General features: G+C 38.9%; 1 protein-coding gene and 1 long non-coding RNA gene across 2 annotated transcripts in view; one reads left to right on the top strand and one right to left on the bottom strand.

Annotated features, from left to right (window-relative positions):
• Positions 1 to 9,329, bottom strand: part of LOC135223801 (uncharacterized) — a 29,832-nt gene extending 20,503 nt beyond the window's left edge. Inside the window, exons 1-2 of the long non-coding RNA XR_010316587.1 lie at positions 9,195 to 9,329; positions 8,412 to 8,553 (exon numbers count right to left, since the gene is read on the bottom strand). This is a non-coding gene — a long non-coding RNA (uncharacterized LOC135223801). The remainder of the gene's footprint in view (positions 1 to 8,411; positions 8,554 to 9,194) is intronic.
• Positions 1 to 17,229, top strand: part of LOC135223800 (uncharacterized) — a 24,849-nt gene extending 7,620 nt beyond the window's left edge. The window contains exons 2-13 of the mRNA XM_064262621.1: positions 6,371 to 8,004; positions 9,235 to 9,348; positions 9,718 to 9,829; positions 10,075 to 10,221; positions 10,576 to 10,720; positions 11,081 to 11,234; positions 11,639 to 11,850; positions 12,267 to 12,446; positions 13,061 to 13,258; positions 13,996 to 14,088; positions 15,865 to 15,963; positions 16,664 to 17,229. Coding sequence (XP_064118691.1) covers positions 6,516 to 8,004; positions 9,235 to 9,348; positions 9,718 to 9,829; positions 10,075 to 10,221; positions 10,576 to 10,720; positions 11,081 to 11,234; positions 11,639 to 11,850; positions 12,267 to 12,446; positions 13,061 to 13,258; positions 13,996 to 14,088; positions 15,865 to 15,963; positions 16,664 to 16,888 — 3,168 coding nt within the window. The 5' untranslated portion in view covers positions 6,371 to 6,515 and the 3' untranslated portion in view covers positions 16,889 to 17,229. The remainder of the gene's footprint in view (positions 1 to 6,370; positions 8,005 to 9,234; positions 9,349 to 9,717; positions 9,830 to 10,074; positions 10,222 to 10,575; positions 10,721 to 11,080; positions 11,235 to 11,638; positions 11,851 to 12,266; positions 12,447 to 13,060; positions 13,259 to 13,995; positions 14,089 to 15,864; positions 15,964 to 16,663) is intronic.
• Positions 17,230 to 19,222: the final 1,993 nt, after the last annotated feature.

The following is a 19,222-nucleotide window of genomic DNA, read 5'->3' as shown; positions in this document are numbered from 1 at the left end:
CTTAAAAGTTTTTGTTATTATTGTTGACGTTGATATGAGGTGAATGATTGACAGCATAAGGGCTTTGTTACTCTTCGCCCTCTCATGCGGGTTAGATGAGGTGTTGCACTCCGCGAGGTTAGCCTAGGAAAGGACTCTGAGTGTTTCGTACCTACCTGCCTTTTGCTCAAGAATTCTTTTCACCCTTGCAGTCAGATTTCATCCGAAATCTCACATTTTAACAAGATATAGTTCTCTTTCCATCACTTATTCATTCTTTTTAAAGAGGAGCCAATTCCGGGACTAACGGGAGTCGGAGAGATCGAAGGAGCATAGGGCCGGAAGAAAAAGAAACAGAAGAAGAAGAAATGTAAACAAATCCGCGCGCTGAGCCCGTCACAGGCTATCGTCATTCCATCTCATAAAGAACAAAAAAAGGCTTGGGCCACGTGGACCGACATGTGCCTCTTGGATTAACTTTTCAGTAGCCTCTTGAAGTGGGTAATGCAGTGATGAGCTTCATGATATAGCAAGCACTCGGCCTAGGGTGGGTGGAGGGATGGGTGCGCGAAAAAGCTTGAACAGGTTACGGCTTTCGCGGCCTTTTAATAATTTGTCTGATCTGTGGCCGCTACCAGTGGGGGTTATTTTAATTCCAGCAACTTTTCTTCGCGACTTTATTCTTACAGTCTCATTAAACGACCTGGTGTGCGTATTCTTACATTTTGTAGCTTTCTGTATGTATATAAAAACTATTGAGATGGCTTTGTCTGTCCTTCCGCCATGTTTCTGTCCGCCCTCAGATCTTAAAACCGACTGAGGTAAGAGGGCTACAAATTTTTATGTCGATCATCCACCCTCCACTCATCAAACATACCAAATTGCAGCCCTCTAGCCTCACTAGTTCTTACTTTTATGTAAGGTTAAAGTTAGTCATGACCGTGCATCTGGCAACGCTACAGGACAAGCCACCATCGGGCCGTGGCTGAAATATTTCGGGGCTGCAGCTCATACAGCATTACACGCTGTATAGAAAACTTGATTGCTTCGGCGTATTTTGTTACTTGTTTATTATGAACCTCAGATTAAAAAAAATAGGCGTAAAAACTAGTTAGTTAAGATGCTCTAATTAGTAATAGATTTGTCGTCACACATTGCGAAACTGACATGTCAAAATTATAATTTCCGTGGGAGAAATTCATAGTTTTTTCTTTATGGGCTCCTCTAAGCAACGAAAACAAACAATAAACGAAGTAGGCAGCCGGGAACAAAGTGAAATCTTAGAACCGTAAGTGCCTTCCGCATGCATGCATAGCAAGAGGTAAACTATATACGGGCTTCTTTCGCGCCCTGGCCTACTCCATTTTACGGTACTTATCAAAAGCTCAATAGGTAATCACTCTCTCTCTCTCAAATTCTAGTTCACGAATTGCAATACGTGTATAAATAGCTTGCTCAGAATAATTGAACTTCCTGTATATTTCACAAGTACGAAATGCAACCAAAACGGAGTGAGAGATGTGTATTTCTGGTGATAGAAGCTCACTCTCGACGTGGTTCGGAAGTCACGTAAAGCCGTTGGTCCCGTTGCTGAATAACCACTGGTTCCATGTGACGTAAAAACCCCATACAAATAAAATGCTATAAGAAAATACTAATTTTCAAGGTCATACGTGAAGTATAACCGACACATTTTCTCAGAGTAGAAAACATTTGGAAATATGTAAGTACGCTAATTAGTGACCAGCAGGAAAAGAAAACAATAAAAATAAAAGACGTTAGGTGAAAACATACAAAAGACGCATGCTTCCGGCTGCATGGCGAGTTGCAAGCTGTTGCAAGTAGGGGTTTCCGTCTTGTAGTATTTGTCGAGTTTAGAACTTGGGGACTTTTGTTTCTTTCTCTTCCTGACATTACGACAGGTTATGAATCTCTCTCTCTCTCTCTGTATAAATGACTTTTTTTTAAGACTAAGCTAGGTTGACTGTCGTGAAATAATGATAAGTTAGTTGTTAGAATATTTCTTTCTCTTCCTGATCTTATGACAGGTTATGAATCTCTCTCTCTCTCTCTGTATAAATGACCTGTTTTTTTTTTAAGCTAAGCTAGGTTGACTGTCGTGAAATGATAATGATAAGTTAGTTGTTAGAATATTTCTTTCTCTTCCTGACCTTACGACAGCTTATGAATATCTCTCTCTCTCTTTCTGTATAAATGACTTTTTTTTTAACTAAGCTAGGTTGACTTTCGTGAAATAATAATGATAAGTTAGGATAGAGCGAATTGGATGTTATACGACATTTGTATAGCTTAATTTTTGTGTCTACAGAATACTACGGTGCTGTGGTAAAATATATATGTACTAAATATTAAACGAATAAAAAGTAAGTACCACACACGAATCCTTAAACCCTAATAAAACACACGTTTATGGTCGTATTATGTATCAGTGTCAGAGCCTATAAGTGTATATTATTGGCTGTCTGTGAAACCACTATTTTCATATTGATTACACCATCAAATTCTCCTATATATTTTCATCAGCACGTTGGGTCTACGGCTTGACGTGAATTCCGAACCACTTCGAGTTTGAAATTCTATCACCAGAAATACACATCTCGCACACCTTAATGGAATGCCCGAGAATTGAACTCGCCGCCACCGAGGTGGCAGGTCAAGACCATACCGATCACCCCACTGGGGCGTTTCAGTGAAGAGAGAGAGAATGCTATCATTAGCCAATAGGCTTCAAGCACTGAATCAACGACTGCAGCCTATCGCGGATAAAGCATGTGCGCAGGCACGTGCCTTCTCATACATTCTCGGCTTACTGCTGAGTAACTAACTGGTCCTCAATTCAGTTACATTTTCAGTACCCCAATTTGTAAGCTGGGTGTACTTGAACCTTCATCCGCTCTATTGGATTTCTGAGTGGACAAGTGCTCACTCAATGGCGCTCTCTGCATCTGCGCTGTTGACTTTTTGCTTTCCTAAACACATGCAATTCGACACTCGAGTATTTGAAACTCGTGGAACTATTTGCGTTATCTCTGAATCTTTGTTGTGTTAATCTTCCCGAGTAATTTTTTATTTTATTTTTTGGTGGGACGATGGGCGCGAGACGGGGGAGTTTGATTGTTAAAAAATGACACATACACACTACGATATTGTTTTAGTAACGCATTACGATGATAAGTCGGCCATGAGGAAACAGGTTCGTCTTACCTGATGCATTTATCGCGCTGTGTATGGCGGAATTAATAATTGAGAACCACCCTTCCGTTGCTTATCTTCTTTTTTCTCTCTTCATTTTATGAATCATTATCTCCATTCTGTCAACTGAACGTGCAGAATTTCATTCGCCTTCTAAAATTCAAGAGCAAATATCTCGCTTGGTCATTTAGTCACTCGTCTTCCAATATAAATGCAGATGCCTTGGGCAATTTGTACGTAGTTTCTACATGAGAGCAACACTTTGAAGGCTTGAATGTGCGCAGTGCAACCTAGTGTTATGACTCAAGTAACTTCAAAATAAGACAGGCAGTTGATTAAGGCTATTTCGGTTGTGATCATCCCTACAGAGCAGAAAGGACAACGTAAATCCATCCTCGGGTCTATTTCATTCATGTGCAAGATAACGATCAACTGCTAGATAACGAACTTTATCGATACATAATATAAAGAGAGAAAGAAAGGTATCATCACAGCCTCTGTGGCCTTGAACAGTGCGACTGGTTTGCGTTAACCAAGTCGTTTTTGCTTGAAGAACTACTGCTGCCATTTGTGCATTATGTCTACAAGTTTTAGATACTCTTCTTTAAGAACTATGACCAAAAAACTATGAAACGGAAGATTTAACGCTAGACGAAACAGGTCGTGGCCTCTGAAACGGCACAAACAAGTAAATTTACCAGACCTTCGACGAAACTTGGAAGCATTGTTGCATCACCCTTGAGGACGGACTCTACGTGGCAGGGGAGGGAGGGGGGAAAGGTAGGCTTAGGGAGCTCGTAGGGGAAGGCATGTCGGTAGGTAGGCGGACGGCGACGGCTACCCAAGAAAAGCCAGACGGACGGCTAATGAGATTAAACCTGCTAACCAGGTAGGAAAGACTACCAGGAAGTGAGATCGGAAGTTTTAGGGTCACAGTAGCGTTGGGTCAATCATATATATTACTTGCTTTTTTAAGTTTTTTTTTTTTTTTTGCACGTACTCAGATTTGTTTCACGACCAGTTACACACACACACATCATCATCATCATCATCATTTCAGCCTTCAAAAGTCCTTCGTTGGATGCAGGCCTTCCCCAGGTTCCTCCACAGATTTCTAGCCTCCACTGTTCTGTGCCACTGTCGTTGATTGTTGGTCTAAGTCATCTCGCCAGCCGGTTTTTTTTCTTCTTCCTCGGTTTCTTGTGTTATCGTGTATATCCTCGGGCGTCCAGAAGGTTGTTCGTGATGTCCATCTGCTGTCTGTTATCCTGGCATTGTCCCCCGCCGAGTTCCACTTCAGCTTACTGATGGTTTCAAGGATATCCTTTACTTTAGTTTTTCGACGTATCCATTTAGCTGTTTTTCTACCTTTCCGAGTTACATCTAGAATAATTCTCTCATGTGCCCTGTACATTGTTCATAATTTAAGGGGAAGCTTCTTTTGTGAGAGCCCAAGTTTCGGCCCCAAAGGTGACAATGGGGAGGATACACTGATCATAAACTTTCCTTTTTAAGATGATGGGAATCTTCTTATTTTTTAACACTGTACTGGCTCTTCCAACCGATGTTTATTCTTCTTTTTATTTCGCTCTCTTTGGAGGCGTCATGTAGAAAGATTTTCGTTGACAAGGTAGATGTAGTGGTCCACTTCCTCAGTTTGTTGATTTTCAATTTCAAGTACGTCATCTGCATTTTTAGTGTATTTATTGCTCATGAATTTGGTCTTATGGAAGTTCATGTGGAGGCCTGCCGATTTGCTTGCTTCATTTAGATCGGTGAGCATTTGTTGAAGCTCTTCTTTGGTGGGGGATAACGATAATGATGTCACCAGCAAATCTTAGGTAACTTGTGTATTCTCCAGCTATTCTTATTCCTTTTTCTTGCCAGTTGAGTTGTCTGAAAGCTCTCTCCAGGCAGGAAGTAAACAGTTTGGGTGAGCTTGTGTCACCTTGTCTGACCCCTCTCTTGAGTTGGAATGGTTCCGAGTCCTTGTGTGAGCTTGTGTCACCTTGTCTGACTCCTCTCTTGAGTTGGAACGGTTCCAAGTCTTTGTGGAAGCTTGTGTCACCATCTCTGACTCCTCTCTTGAGTTGGAATGGCTCCGAGTCCTTGTGGAGGCGAATGATGTTGCATGGTCGTAGATGTGACGTAGGACATTGATGTAAACTGAGTCAACTCCCTGTCCTTCCAGCGCTGACATGACCTCCTCAGTTTCGACCGAGTCAAATGCTTTGGTGTAATCTACAAACGCTACTACTATAGTAGATTCACATAAACCGTGCGTCTGATGTCTAGGCCAGTCCCTTACGACGCTCCTGATCGGCAGTTAATAAGCCAATCACAGGGTAGGAAACTTTCGGTCTCTTGAGAGTTTACATAGGCAGGATATATTTTCCACTTCTCCTGAGGGATAGGTCTTTCAAAAGTATCCCTCAGGAGAGGTTGAACATACATCCTGCCTATGTGAATTCTTTCGAGAGACTGAGAGCTTCCAGCCTTGTGACTGACTTATCAACAGCCAATCAGAAGCGTCGTAAGGGACTGGCCTAGACACCAGATGCACGGTTGATGTGAATCTACTATAGTGGCATTTTATATTCGTTTATTTTCTTAATGATCTGGTTTACTGTTTGTAGATGGTCAGTTGTGGAGTAATATATATATATATATAATATATATATATATATATATATATATATATATATATATATATATATATATATTCATCCGTAGTAATCCGCTTTCCAATACCTTACATACCAATTTACCTAACCTGACTGAATATCAACACAAACTGTGTACCGTTGGGTGTTAATCTTTTCAAATATTATCGTTGCTTAAAAACAAACCGTGTAATCTTCCTCGTAACATTCTCTATACGCTGTGAAATAGTGAGTAGAAGATCACTTTTGACACTATAAAATACTTCATAGTTATTCTGAAGTAACTTAGCAGCGCGACGTGTCTTAACTGTTACCATATAAAAGACGTGACAGTATACGTGTCATCAGAGAGTGTTAGATTTCATCTGTCATTAAAACCGGCGGTCAACCGCGAGTCACAGACCTAGATTTACCCGATCTACTGCTTTATAACGATGTTCACATAACGAGAATCTGTTGCAGCGTAATTAGAATATCGTGTCACAGAACTTGACCTTCTTTTGTTTCTTTTACAGACATATCGGAACCGAATACCGCCGTTCCTTGAACGTGAACGTGACAGGCATTCATCTCTGGAGGAGATAAATGTTGTTGCCGTGATCTTACTCTTCTTCTTCTCACTCGCCGGCTCCATGAAATAAGAGAAACCTTTAAGTCAAGATGGATCTGGAAGTGAGCATCAGTCTCGCTGACGCAGCCCTCAGCGAAGTTACAGACATGGCTACTGACAGTCAGCTTTCTCCTTTTGGGAACCCCCAGTGCGACAGCTCGGATTCTGGTCAGTACGAAATAGAACCTGACTTGTCAGAAGGATCTGCGGAGGAGAACGACGTGGATGGAAATAGGAATAGGCCTATGGCTGTGGATGACGTAGATGGGAATAAGAATAGACCTATGTCCGTGGATAACGTAGATGAAAACATGGATAAAGCTACAGTCTTTGATGAGAATAAGGCAAATCCGAATCAGAATTGTATCTCCGCTGACGATAACGCAGCAAATAATCTGTACGATTTCTACATTGCGTCTAACGTGAAGGAGATCGAGCCTCGTCTGCCTGAGATTAAAGGTGAATTAAAGAGGAACATTACCACTAACGACGGAAATGCTCTCGTCATTAAGACCTCATCGGATGATTCTAAGCCAACGATAAAACTTTCTAGAAATTCTTCTTTTCAGGGACCCATGATAACCAGCATCAGAATAGGGGCTCCCAAGAGGAGCGCCAGCATGGACGGTGAAGAGTTGTGCCCACCCGAACTGGAGTACACCATCAGTGTATCAGGTCAGAACAATGTAACGCTGCAAATGACCACGGCTCCGTCTCTCCGTAAGTCTACGTGTGACAAGAAAGTTTCAACTCAGAATAATTGTGAGTTGCAGTTACTAGGTGGAAACTCGGCAGAAATGGCGGAAGATGGACCCCTCTCCGAGCACGAAATACTGGTAGGAAATCAGACGGTGAGGTTACGCCCAAAGAAGACCCACAGTCGAAACGGGTGCGCAACGAACTCTCACTCATCACAGACGGAGGCAATGAAGCGCCACAGCGCTGAGATATCGCAGCTCAGACACGCCCTGGAGCAAAAAATCAACCGGAATTCGCCTCACAGGCGGAGTTACCATGACAGTCCATACGGGAACAGACGGCCCCTCAGTGCCGTTGGATATTCGAGTCTATGTGGCACCCCGATCAAGGAAAACAGACGCCCTCGAGATAGTGCCACCTGCATCAGGAGGTCTGTGAGCCACATGTCAAGTCCTCTGCACTGGCGAAATGATGCCAAAAACTCTGTGCACGTCACGGATCAGAAGAAACTTGAATTCCTGTCAGACGGACATCAGGATTTCAGGAACTCCTACGAATCGGGACTGTGTAACGAATACCACAATATCATCGGAAGCAACACCCGTGGGTCACCCTGTCCCCAGTCTTATTGCGATCATTTCTGCCCAGAGAGAAACAACAGACACTGTAATACCTGCACCAACAAACAGTCATCGTATCCATACTTCTGCGAAAACGAAGAGAATATAACTTGCCGCAATAAGAATCTTCATAACTCGTTGGGTGTTGGTTCTACGTGCTCCCAACACAAGAGAACCAATACTATTCCTGGGACGATGACTGATGCAACCCAAGCAACAGGTAGTGTCTAGTAATTTCTTTTTTTTTTCTTAATGATTAGGGCTGAGATTAGGGAGTACTTGCAATGGACATTACATGAATGCAAATGTTTTCCCCAATGGATTCAAATATTTGAACACAGACGACCCCATTTACGAAATATTCTGATGTATAAGTATATAACAAACGAATCCCAGTGGAGTATCTACACCTTTGCTATTTTGGGTAATAATTATTTCTGCCACTCACTTGCTGTAAAGATTTTCATCATATAAACTAACCTTTTTAACGATTACATTATTTTTCAATTAAGTGGAACGAAAATCCATTACAATAATCATTTCATAGATATTTATTAAATTTCCCTGAAAACTAGTAAGAGAAAGTATATTGAAATATTGAACGGGTAATCTTAACGATTACGTTACCTTCTGTGTGAAAATGTGCTTCTTCTTGATTTTAGAAGAGATTAGTTTTACAACAACGAGAAAAGATAATGCTTTGTTTTTATTATATTTTTCGGCTAAATTCTCCTGGGGAAACTTCGTAAATGGTTACAACAGAGACGACCTGAAACGGAGAAACCATTGTTTGTAGAAATTACTAAAGAATCATATCTAAGTTTTGGATCATTGGTTAACACCACTTGAATTCCATAAAGGTTTAGTAATGTCTCATTTTAGTGAACTAACGCAATACACATGATCAAAATCTTCATTAAATTGTAATAGATTATATCTCATTGCAAGTAATATCACATGGACTTGAGGTATGCATTTATGATGGCAACTACATTTAAATGTAAATTAATTCAAACCGTATATTGAAGGGAAGAATATCCTTTGGCTTAAATTATATTCCCTTTCATTTAGGTGTATAAACTATTTTTTTGACATTTTTCAAAACGAATAAGCGAATCTCAATATCTTTAATTGGTCAGGGAACTTTTATCAAAGTTACTCTTTGCAAGAGACCATCCACTAAAAGCTAAAGAAAACGGGTTCGAAATCTTGCGTAGACTTAGTCGCTGCAAGAAGGCATTGCAACAGATCTGTAATAAGTTCTTAAATTCTTTTAAGATATTAGTGACAGATAGCTTTAACTCTTACAAAACGCAGTAAATAAATTGAGAATTTATTAGTAAACATTCACAATGAAATGGAGACAAGTATAACGTATACAATTCAATTCAAACGAAGAAAATTACCTACCCTTCTTTGTGTTGACATTGGCATTATTCCATTCCAACAGGGCCAACGGTCGAAGACGATGGAAGGGTCAACTACTACCCAAACTGCGATGCAACCATCTGGCTGAGGTCTTGTGAACAAGAGGTCACAGAGCCGTTGTCTGGGGAACAGATAGGTAAGAAATAACAGGTCTAAGAGATGATTGGTCTACGAGACGATAGGTCTATCAGTCTTGCTATGGAAAGGTATTTTTCTGAATTTTATTTCATAAATCTAATTATCCTTGTCATGCTTCATCTCCATCATAGCTTCTTGGTTTTGTTTATTGTAATTAACGTTATTATTTTTGAAAGTTTTTTGAGTAACAAGAGATTATATAAGTCTACAGTTCCTGCCACAAATGCAGTGATTTCAAAATTTATAAGGCTACAATTCCTACACAACTGCAGCGATTCCTAATATTTCAGCATATCTTTATACCCGTCAGGTTCAGAAATATATTCATAACTTTAGATATTAAATCTGATTTTTCTTTCGTTTTAAGGACAAGTTCCCCACTGGATATCCGGGGCACTAATCAGAAACGGCCCCGGGAGGTTGACAGTCGGTGACCAAAAGTATAATCACTTATTCGACGGATCTGCTCTGTTGCACAGGTATCATTATTATTATAATTTTTATTATTATTATTGGTAGTAGTAATAGCACTAATTTTTAGTTGTTGCAGGTGTGACTGGTAAGTTATTCCATATTAAGACTAAATTTATGTAACTTACAACTAATGATTTCTGTTTGTATTTGAGATATTCAAGTTAAAATGTAATAGGCTACAACTAGACTTTTAATTATTTTTTCCTTTTGAAAGAGAGTTCTAAACCTTTTATCGTTTCTTTAATTTCAGATTCCACTTCAAAAAAGGCAAAGTGACTTACCAGAATAAGTTCCTGAGGAGCAGAAGTTACTTGAGAGACACCAAAGCACAGAGGATAGTCGTGAACTACTTCGGTACGCGCGCTCATCCCGACCCGTGTAGAACTATCCTCCAGAAGTGAGTGGTCGTGTGCTTACTTTCGCTAGTGCTATACTTATCATTATTAACATATTCAGGAGACCATTTTTCGAAATATTACTACTCTGAGGTCTATTGTACTTGAAGTAAAGAATTTTGCATTGTTTCTCTATACGTATATCTCAAACAATTCGAATTACAGTATGCCTACGATATCGGAAACATTGATTTCAACCAGTCACAAGCTAGCTATAGGTATTGCCACATCTACCTACAACATACTTTTGTAAGATTGATGGAATGAAATACATATAATCAAATTAAGTCTCTCTCTCTCTCTCTCTCTCTCTCTCTCTCTCTCTCTCTCTCTAACCTATGCTTTGTATCCCACAGTATCGCCAGCAAGTTCGACTTTGAAGAACACTTCACAGACAATGCTCAAATCAGCCTCTACCCTTATGGGGACGGTCTGTACGCCCTTACGGAGACGCCCTTCATCTTCCGGGTAGATCCAGATACCCTCAATACCCACGAAAAGGTGAGGAGAGAGAGAGAGAGAATGTAGATTGTTAGATATTTTTCCGTTCTTTTGGGTGCCCCTGAAAATGAGTATTAACCTCACATATACCATTTGAACTTATGCATACATACATACACACACACGTGTGGTTTTATTTCATGAGAATATTTTTGCTGCAATGACTAGCAACAGATTTGATTGAAGTTAATTACTTGCCATGCCTCTGATAATGTAACGAAAATGCAGTTAATCTCATTAAATTTAATAAGAATAAACTTAATATTCGTAATAGTTTACTCAATCAACAACACTATTTTACACTGACATTATTTAAGAGTAATAGAGATGATGTAGCCTATATTAAGTTGTTTGAATCAGGTTGACTTAACGAAGTACCTGGCGGTGATGACACACACGGCGCACCCTCACGTCGACAGAGATGGCACCGTCTACAACATAGGCCAAGGCGTGGGACCGCTTGGCCCCAAATATCACATCTGTAAATTCCCTAATCCGAAGGCTGATAAGAGAGGTTAGATTCCCTTTGTCTTAACAAAGAGAAGTTTTCCAGTTATCATAACTAAACTTGTATTGCCAGTTAACGGTAGATGTTGTCACTTGATATTTTCCTGACTTCGTGTAACAAGTCAGTAGCCCTAGACCTACTTCTGTGTTTGCTTGCAATGTTTCCATAGATGGCTGAGATTATTTTGTCCAAGGTTTTAATATACTAATAGCTTTTGAGTATTAATGTATTACAAGATTTATTAACAACTTCTTCATTTGATTCATGAACCCAGACAATAATTATTGGGGTTCAACTTGTCAAAAGCAACTGTAGACTAAAAATCAAAAGGGCTTCAGAAATATGCCATCGAACACTAATTTTCATGCTACATCTTTGGTAATAATACCTAACTCCTCCAACCATTCCAGGTAAAGTCAAGAGCCCCTTCGACCAGGCCCAGATCGTGGGTTCGGTGGGGGCTAGGTGGCGCCTCAACCCGTGCTATATGCACTCCTTCTCCATGACCGAGAACTACTGGGTGATCATCGAGCAGCCTCTGGTGGTGTCCGTTCCCAAAATCCTGAGGGTCGTCATCAAACAGGATGCCCTCATAGATGCCCTTCAGTGGTATGAAAAAGAGGTGGGTTGATCTCTCTCTCTCTCTCTTGAACTGTTAGATTTTTAAGCAGAAATCTACTTCCAGCTTTGGTATTTATTTGAAACGTTTCTTCAGGAAACATGACTGCCATTAAAACAAATATATCTCATTCTTTTATTATTCAGCAACGTTGGTGGCTCGTATAGGTGAAACGGCTAAAATGATTTCGTCTAAATAATATATATATATATATATATATATATATATATATATATATATATATATATATATATATATATATATATATATGCGTGAACATTTACATTTCACGTTGAACATACGAACCAAAACCAAGGTTGCTTTAATAGTCATCTTTGAGCACAACCCAACGGACCAAGCCCAAGTGAGCCAGGCCCTCCTTCTTCTATACTCTCTCGTAAAACCGATCTCGCTTTCAGACGAAGATCCACGTCATCCGGAGGGATACGGGAGCGACGATAACCACCCAGTACGTGACGGAGACCTTCTTCTTCCTGCACACCATCAACGCCTACGAGGACCGAGGTCACATCGTCCTTGACATCGCCACCTACAGGAACGCCGAGATGCTGCACTGCATGTACGTCGAAGCTCTGAAGGTAAATTGATTTTTTAGTTTACCATTGCGAAATGTTTTAGGCTTTGTAACTAGAGCTTTGTTGAGCGTTCAGATCAGGTAAGTAGAGCTTTGTTGAGTTTACAGTTTAGGTAAGAAGAGCTTTGTTGAGTTTGCAGTTCATGAAACTAGAGCTTTGTTGAGCCCTCAGTTCAGGGAAGTAGAGCTTTGTAGAGCCCTCAGTTCATGTAAGTAGAGCTTTGTTTAGGTAAGTAGAGCTTTGTGAGCTTCCAGTACATGTAACTACAACTTTGTTAAGCACTCAGTTTGTAAATAGAGCTTTGTTGAACTTTCAGTTCAGGTAATTACAGCTTTGTTGAGCCCTCAGTTCAGGCAAGTAGAGCTTTACTGAACTTTCAGTTTCAGGTAAGTAAAGCTTTACTGAACTTTCAGTTTCAGGCAAGTAGAGCTTTACTGAACTTTCAGTTTCAGGTAAGTAAAGCGAACTTTCAGTTTCAGGTAAGTAAAGCTTTACTGAACTTTCAGTTTCAGGTTCTGAAGTGTCAGTATGTGCAAATATCATCATAGACACTCCTTTTGAGAGCATGTCCCTCTCACACAGGCTCAGTTTTTCACAACAACTCTCCTCACCTCCAGAACGCATCCTACGATCCATCCTACGCCCGCATGTTCCGAGGGCGCCCCAAGAGGTGGGTGATCCCCCTGAGGCCGAACAAGGACGCCAGCGTCGGCACTAACCTGGTCACTCTGCCTGACACCAAGTGCCAAGGTCGATGGCTCAAGAAGAATGTCATCTACTTGACGCCGGAGTTGCTGGCTGATATTGGCTGTGAGGTAAATAAATCAAGAGTAGGATTCCTCTTCTATCTCCTCCTCTCCTCTCCTCCTCTTCTTCTCTACTCCTCCTCCTCCTCCTCCTCCTCCTCCTCCTCTCTCTCTCTCTCTCTCTCTCTCTCTCTCTCTCTCTCATTTTCCAGTATTTTCTTCAAAGTTCAGTTTCATAATTTCATGTTCGTCTTTTAATATTTATGTTTATGTGTGTGTGTGTATATATATATAATATATATATATATATATATATATATATATATATATATATAAATATATATATATACATACATAGACAGTAGATCAGGGATTCTTAATAAGGGGTATCATACCCCTTGGGGTATGAGAGCCACATGCGGGGGGTATGGGACTTGATCTCTGGATATTTGTATATATTTGATTTTCATGCGTCAATGTATACATGGGTACATTTTGTATATAAATAATTAAATAAAACTATAAATGCTTTTGATTTTCTTGTATGTTCTGTCCCTAGCTACTCATACCTAAAGTATGTATTAAACTAAGTCTATTAAGTCATAATGTCAACAAATAGGACCTAAGTGGACTTAAGGAAAGGGGGTATGAAACCATATTGGTTAATTCACTGGGGGTCTGGATTTATCAAAAGGTTAAGAACCCCTGCAGTAGACACATGTATACATACAAACATACATGCATACACATAACCGTTATAATGTATGCTGATATTAATCAATATTGCCTTTCCTTGCCTTCGACAGGTACCTCGTATTCATTACGAGAAACACAATGGACGACCGTACCAGTATTTCTACGCCATCTGCAGCGACGTCGATCACCCTAACCCGGGCACGGTAAGCCAAAACACTCATTACTCTCCACCTTAAATCGAAAGAGTACAGAGAAAACATTATAACTTTGTTTATTTCGAAGTTATTTTTCGTCTTATACTTACTCTGTTGCTACCCCATAGGTTCTTTGTAGTGCCACTTCCTTAGTCCCCTATAGCGGCAACATCGGTCTTTCCTTTTACTATATCTCCGTTCATATTCTCTTTCCTCTATCCTACTCTCCACCCTCTCCTAACAATGTTGTTTCATAGTGCGACTGCGAGGTTTTCCTCCTGTTAGACACCTTTCAAACCTTTTCCCTCTCAATTATCCTTTCAGTGCTTTATGACCTCGTAGGTCACAGTGCTTGGCCCTTGGCCTGAATTTTATATTCCATTCCCTATCCAACAGAAGAAGAAATAATACGCAACAATAAAGTAAAATTTAAACAACAGATGGCGTTGGTGTTTCTGCCAATATTCCTGGACTTGGGCTTCAAACGCCTGAATTAGATTTCCATGTTTGATAATTCATATTTTAATAACAACACTTCAAGAATTTTTTCCTTTGGGCAGATATCAATGAAAGTCTGCGGCTATTAGATGTCCTTCAGTAATTCTAAGTTATTATTATTATTATTATTATTATTATTATTATTATTATTATTATTATTATTGTATTATTATCTATTATTATTATTTTTATTATTATTATTATTATTATTATTATTATTATTATTATTATTATTATTATATGAGAAAGAATATCTTTCTTTTTCCATGTTTTCGTTAAGGTTTGACAAGAATCAGGAGGCCTGGAGTGGATCCCATTATTCAGTGATATGATTCTTTCAACATTTTTTTTTTTTTTCATTTTTTCATTTTGGACATTCATAAAAATCTCAGTTTATTTTCACAGGAATTTTTCCAACTGTATTTTTTATACATTTTCTCTATTTTTATTTATTTAGTTTCGAAATTCCTAACGTATATACATTTCATCCTATCAATATTTTTTTTCTTTATACTGTAACTTGATTTGAATGCACCTTCATGTCAGATTTAAAGAGTTTTGATGAATTATTTTACCCGTACTTATATTTTCATATTTTCCGTATATGTTTGCTAGTTGCATTTATATGAATAATGTTTTGAAATCGAAATTGAATTTCAAATTTATGTCTAATTTAGAGGGATTTGATAAATTATTGTACCGATACTGACATTTTTAGATTTTTTAAATATGTATATTACTTGCATTCATATGAATAAAGTGATGTTTCTTAGATAGTGACCCCCAATGGTTTTAACCCGGTATGTATCCATACCCTCTTGAGTACAAGTCCCGTTTGACGATTACCATAAAAACACAAACAAAAGACTAAATTTTATAAAGAAAATGACCCCCAAGAAATATTAGTCCAAGAATACGACCACAGAAAACCTTTAGGTTCACTACCTAGGAAAGATCCGAATAATGCTTTGGATTTGAATATGAATATGAAACATAAACAAAGGACTAATTTTATAAAGAAAATGACCCCCAAGAAATATTAGTCTAAGAATCACGACCACAGAAAACCTTTAGGTTGGCTACCTAGGAAAGATCGAATAATGCTTTGGATTTGAATATGAATATGAAACATAAACAAAAGACTAGATTTTATAAAGAAAACGACCCCCAAGAAATTTTAGTCCAAGATTACGACCACAGAAAACCCTTTTGGGTCACTATCTAGGAAAGATCCCAATGAAGTTTTGGATTTGAATATGATTTGTAACTTTGCAATTGCAATTGCAGCTTGTGAAGGTAGACGTCGTGAGCAAGACTCACCTGGAATGGAGTGAGGACAACATCTACCCTTCGGAACCAGTTTTTGTGCCACATCCTCTGGGAAAGGTAATTTCAGATTGAGATTACATTTTGTTTATTTATTTTATTTATTTATTATTTATTTTATTTTTTTATTTGTTTGCTTTCATTTATTTATTTATGATAGATTAGTATAACTATGTAGCAACAATGGCTCTTGTTCCCTCGATCACCCCTTGTCTCTTAATTTATTCATTTTCATGTATCAACTATCTCATTCCCTGTTTCTCCCTCTGTTCTCTCTCTTCCACTTTATGTTTTTCTGCCACACACACACACACACACACACATATAAATATATAAGACAAAAGCCACGAAGGAGTGAAACAGCGGAGTAGAACCGCTGCAAGGCCTTTCGATTCTCGTCCTTTACTAAAAGCAATCTGCTTAGTAAAGGACGAGAAGTCGAAAGGTCTTGCAGCTGTGCTCCGTTGTTTCACTTTCCTTCGTGGCTTTTGCCTTTTATTTATATATTCATCAGGTTCTATATATATATATATATATATATATATATATATATATATATACATATATACAATATATATATATATATATATATATATATATATATATATATATATACACACACACACACACACACAAACATTACTATCACTATGACTTCGCTACTCTTTGTAATATATATATTACTCTCCTTCTTTCTATTATTATTATTATTATTATTATTATTTCAAAAGCTTTCATAATGTTATTTTCTACCTCTCAGAATGAGGATGATGGAGTAGTGCTGTCAGCTCTTCTTAGGGCGAAGGGGCTCGACAACCAGGTCTGCATGGTCATTCTCGACGCTGCCACTTTCACCCTGAGGGCCAGGGTTGAATTCCTGGCCCCTGGGCCCGTTCCCAAGTGCCTCCACGGGTGGTTTGTCCCGGAGGGCACGCTGAAGGTGCACCGGAAGGAACAGGAAAATATCTCTAACAAGGAGGAGTGAAATGCCTCGGGGACGTCGAAGGGGCTATGTACAATATCTTGCGCGTGTGTGTTTGTGAAAATAAAGGTTTGTGGTTTGTGCGTAATGGTAGTCAGAGAGTCTATACTACATTGTTGATGAATGAATTCACTTTTGGCAGTGACGTGCTTTTTATTTTTGTTAATATAAAGGAAAATGTAAAAACATAACACTGTGAAATAACTTAATTCTTCTCATAGGAAAAAAAATTATTTTAAAAAGGCTTACGAATGAAAGACATGTAAAAAAAAAAGTTAGCCAGATTAGCTTAGAATTAATTCTGCAGCGACAGAGAACTCCACATAATACATGATGATAAAACAGACTTCTTTCCTTCTAATCCCCATTTTCAGAGTTAGCAGTAAAGAGCGGTAATGGAAATGATTTTTCAGCCCTTGGTAACTAATTGAAGGTTGGGCGTCCATTAGCTGCTAACACAATATACGAGAACTTTTGGGCTTGCTGGTAATTCCCCAGCTGTTGAGAACTCATTACCAAACTCACGGATAGGCGAAATCCTTATTTGAACTTGGCGCAGTGACAATGGCGCCTAAATGAGACTCATCTTTATTCAATTTGCACAATTAGGTCAGGTTAGGCGCGTGAACAGAGAGGTTATTAAGCGCCTTGGCTAAAAAGGCGAGAGAACGGACAGATGCAGTGTTGCCAATTGGTATGTGTTTACCCTCCAAAATGGGTTTAAGACTTACACAAAACCGGGGAAATAAGTGAAATTGCCGTATCTATTTATAGTATATATACATATTAGAGCAAGTTTATCATTATTGCATTACTATGACAACGAGAATTCGTGTAAACAGTTTGTAAATGCATCGGCGTATGTGTGAAGCTCCACTAAATTGGCAACGATGGACAGAAGGCATTGACTCTCAAAACGCCCAGCTCCTGATGAGAAAGATGAGCACCCTAAGATAATTGTGGATAATACAGACAACGTTGTATACAGTCTAAATTTTCAAAGACTAAATTGGAAGCTTCAGAAACTGCAGTAGTTCCTTGTGAGAAGACAGAATGTTAAAATCATGGCAAATACCATTAAATATTATTCTGTATCTATCAAGAGTAACAGGAAACGGGACAGAACATTAACTGGCAATCACTAAACATTTAATGAGAAAGATGAACACCCTAAGACAGTTCTGAACTTCGGGAAAATACAGAAATGTTGTGTACAGTGTACACTAGCAGACAGAACAGAAAAAAGAAGAGGCTACGAAGAGACGGATAAGTTCCTTGTGAGGAGACAGGCTAAAGAATCATGGCAAATACCATTAACTATTGTTCTTCGAGAAAGATGAACGCCCAAAGGTCTTTGCAGGGGGAAATACAGTAAGAGTATGGCCTTGTTGGAAGAGTAGGCTTCAGATGTTGCCTTGTTCCAGGAAGTTATTGCAGGTATCTGGCTTTTCGATCCTGTTTGAATATTTGCAACTCGAGCTTGTTTGATTTGCAAAATCTAAGGAAGCGTAGCCTAAAAAGGACATTTTTTTTTTTTCGAGACAAGGGGCCACCTAGCGCCTTTTTGTAGGTCAGGTGAAAAGAAACAGAGACCATTCATAGAAGGAAATAAGCTACCCAAAATTCCTCATAAATTCTCCGTTTCTTTTTGTTGATTATAGTTTCTTATTTATCTTCGTTGTAGGTAAGCCGGCTGGAATTTAACCCTGAATTAATTCCAGTTTTACTATGGTGCAAAGAGAACAAACCATGGGGTAAACAGGCAAGTAGAAATAACTACATCAGGTTTTCTGACCTTTTGAGAAAATTGCGCCATAACGTACAACAGTCATTTAATACGGGAATTATCATAATGTCGACATCCTGAAAAGGATATAAACCATAATGAGTACTTTTAAAACTTGAGGTAACCGGTGATTTATAATTACGAACTGGATATTGGTACGGCAGCCGTATCCTGATTACGATAAATATTGGTACGGCTGTGAATTGCGCATGCGCGAATTTGCGAACCCTTGTTTACCGCCTCACTGGCAAGGCGGCCTTAGCAGTGTTGCCGAAGTGCGGAATTTTCGTCTGCTATGCGGAATAAAAGGTCTACGGGGAAGCTATCCAAGTTTGTATGCCGATGCGGATTCCACATCTGCATATTCAGCAGAAATTTCTTCATGGCGCATTCATGTAAATTTATCATATACAAATTGCAATATTTTTTTACTTTTAAACAATTTTTCATTCAAATACAATATTATAAAAGATAAGACTCTTATCAGAATATGACGGTGATATGATTAATATACATCCTAATCTGTTAAATATTATAAAATTATTTCCTTA

The sequence above is a fragment of the Macrobrachium nipponense genome, chromosome 10 (assembly GCF_015104395.2).
Source record: "Macrobrachium nipponense isolate FS-2020 chromosome 10, ASM1510439v2, whole genome shotgun sequence".
In the NCBI taxonomy this organism is placed as follows: Eukaryota; Metazoa; Arthropoda; class Malacostraca; order Decapoda; family Palaemonidae; genus Macrobrachium; species Macrobrachium nipponense.
Note: the sequence above shows the minus strand (reverse complement) of the source record. Positions and strands in the feature narration are given on the sequence as shown.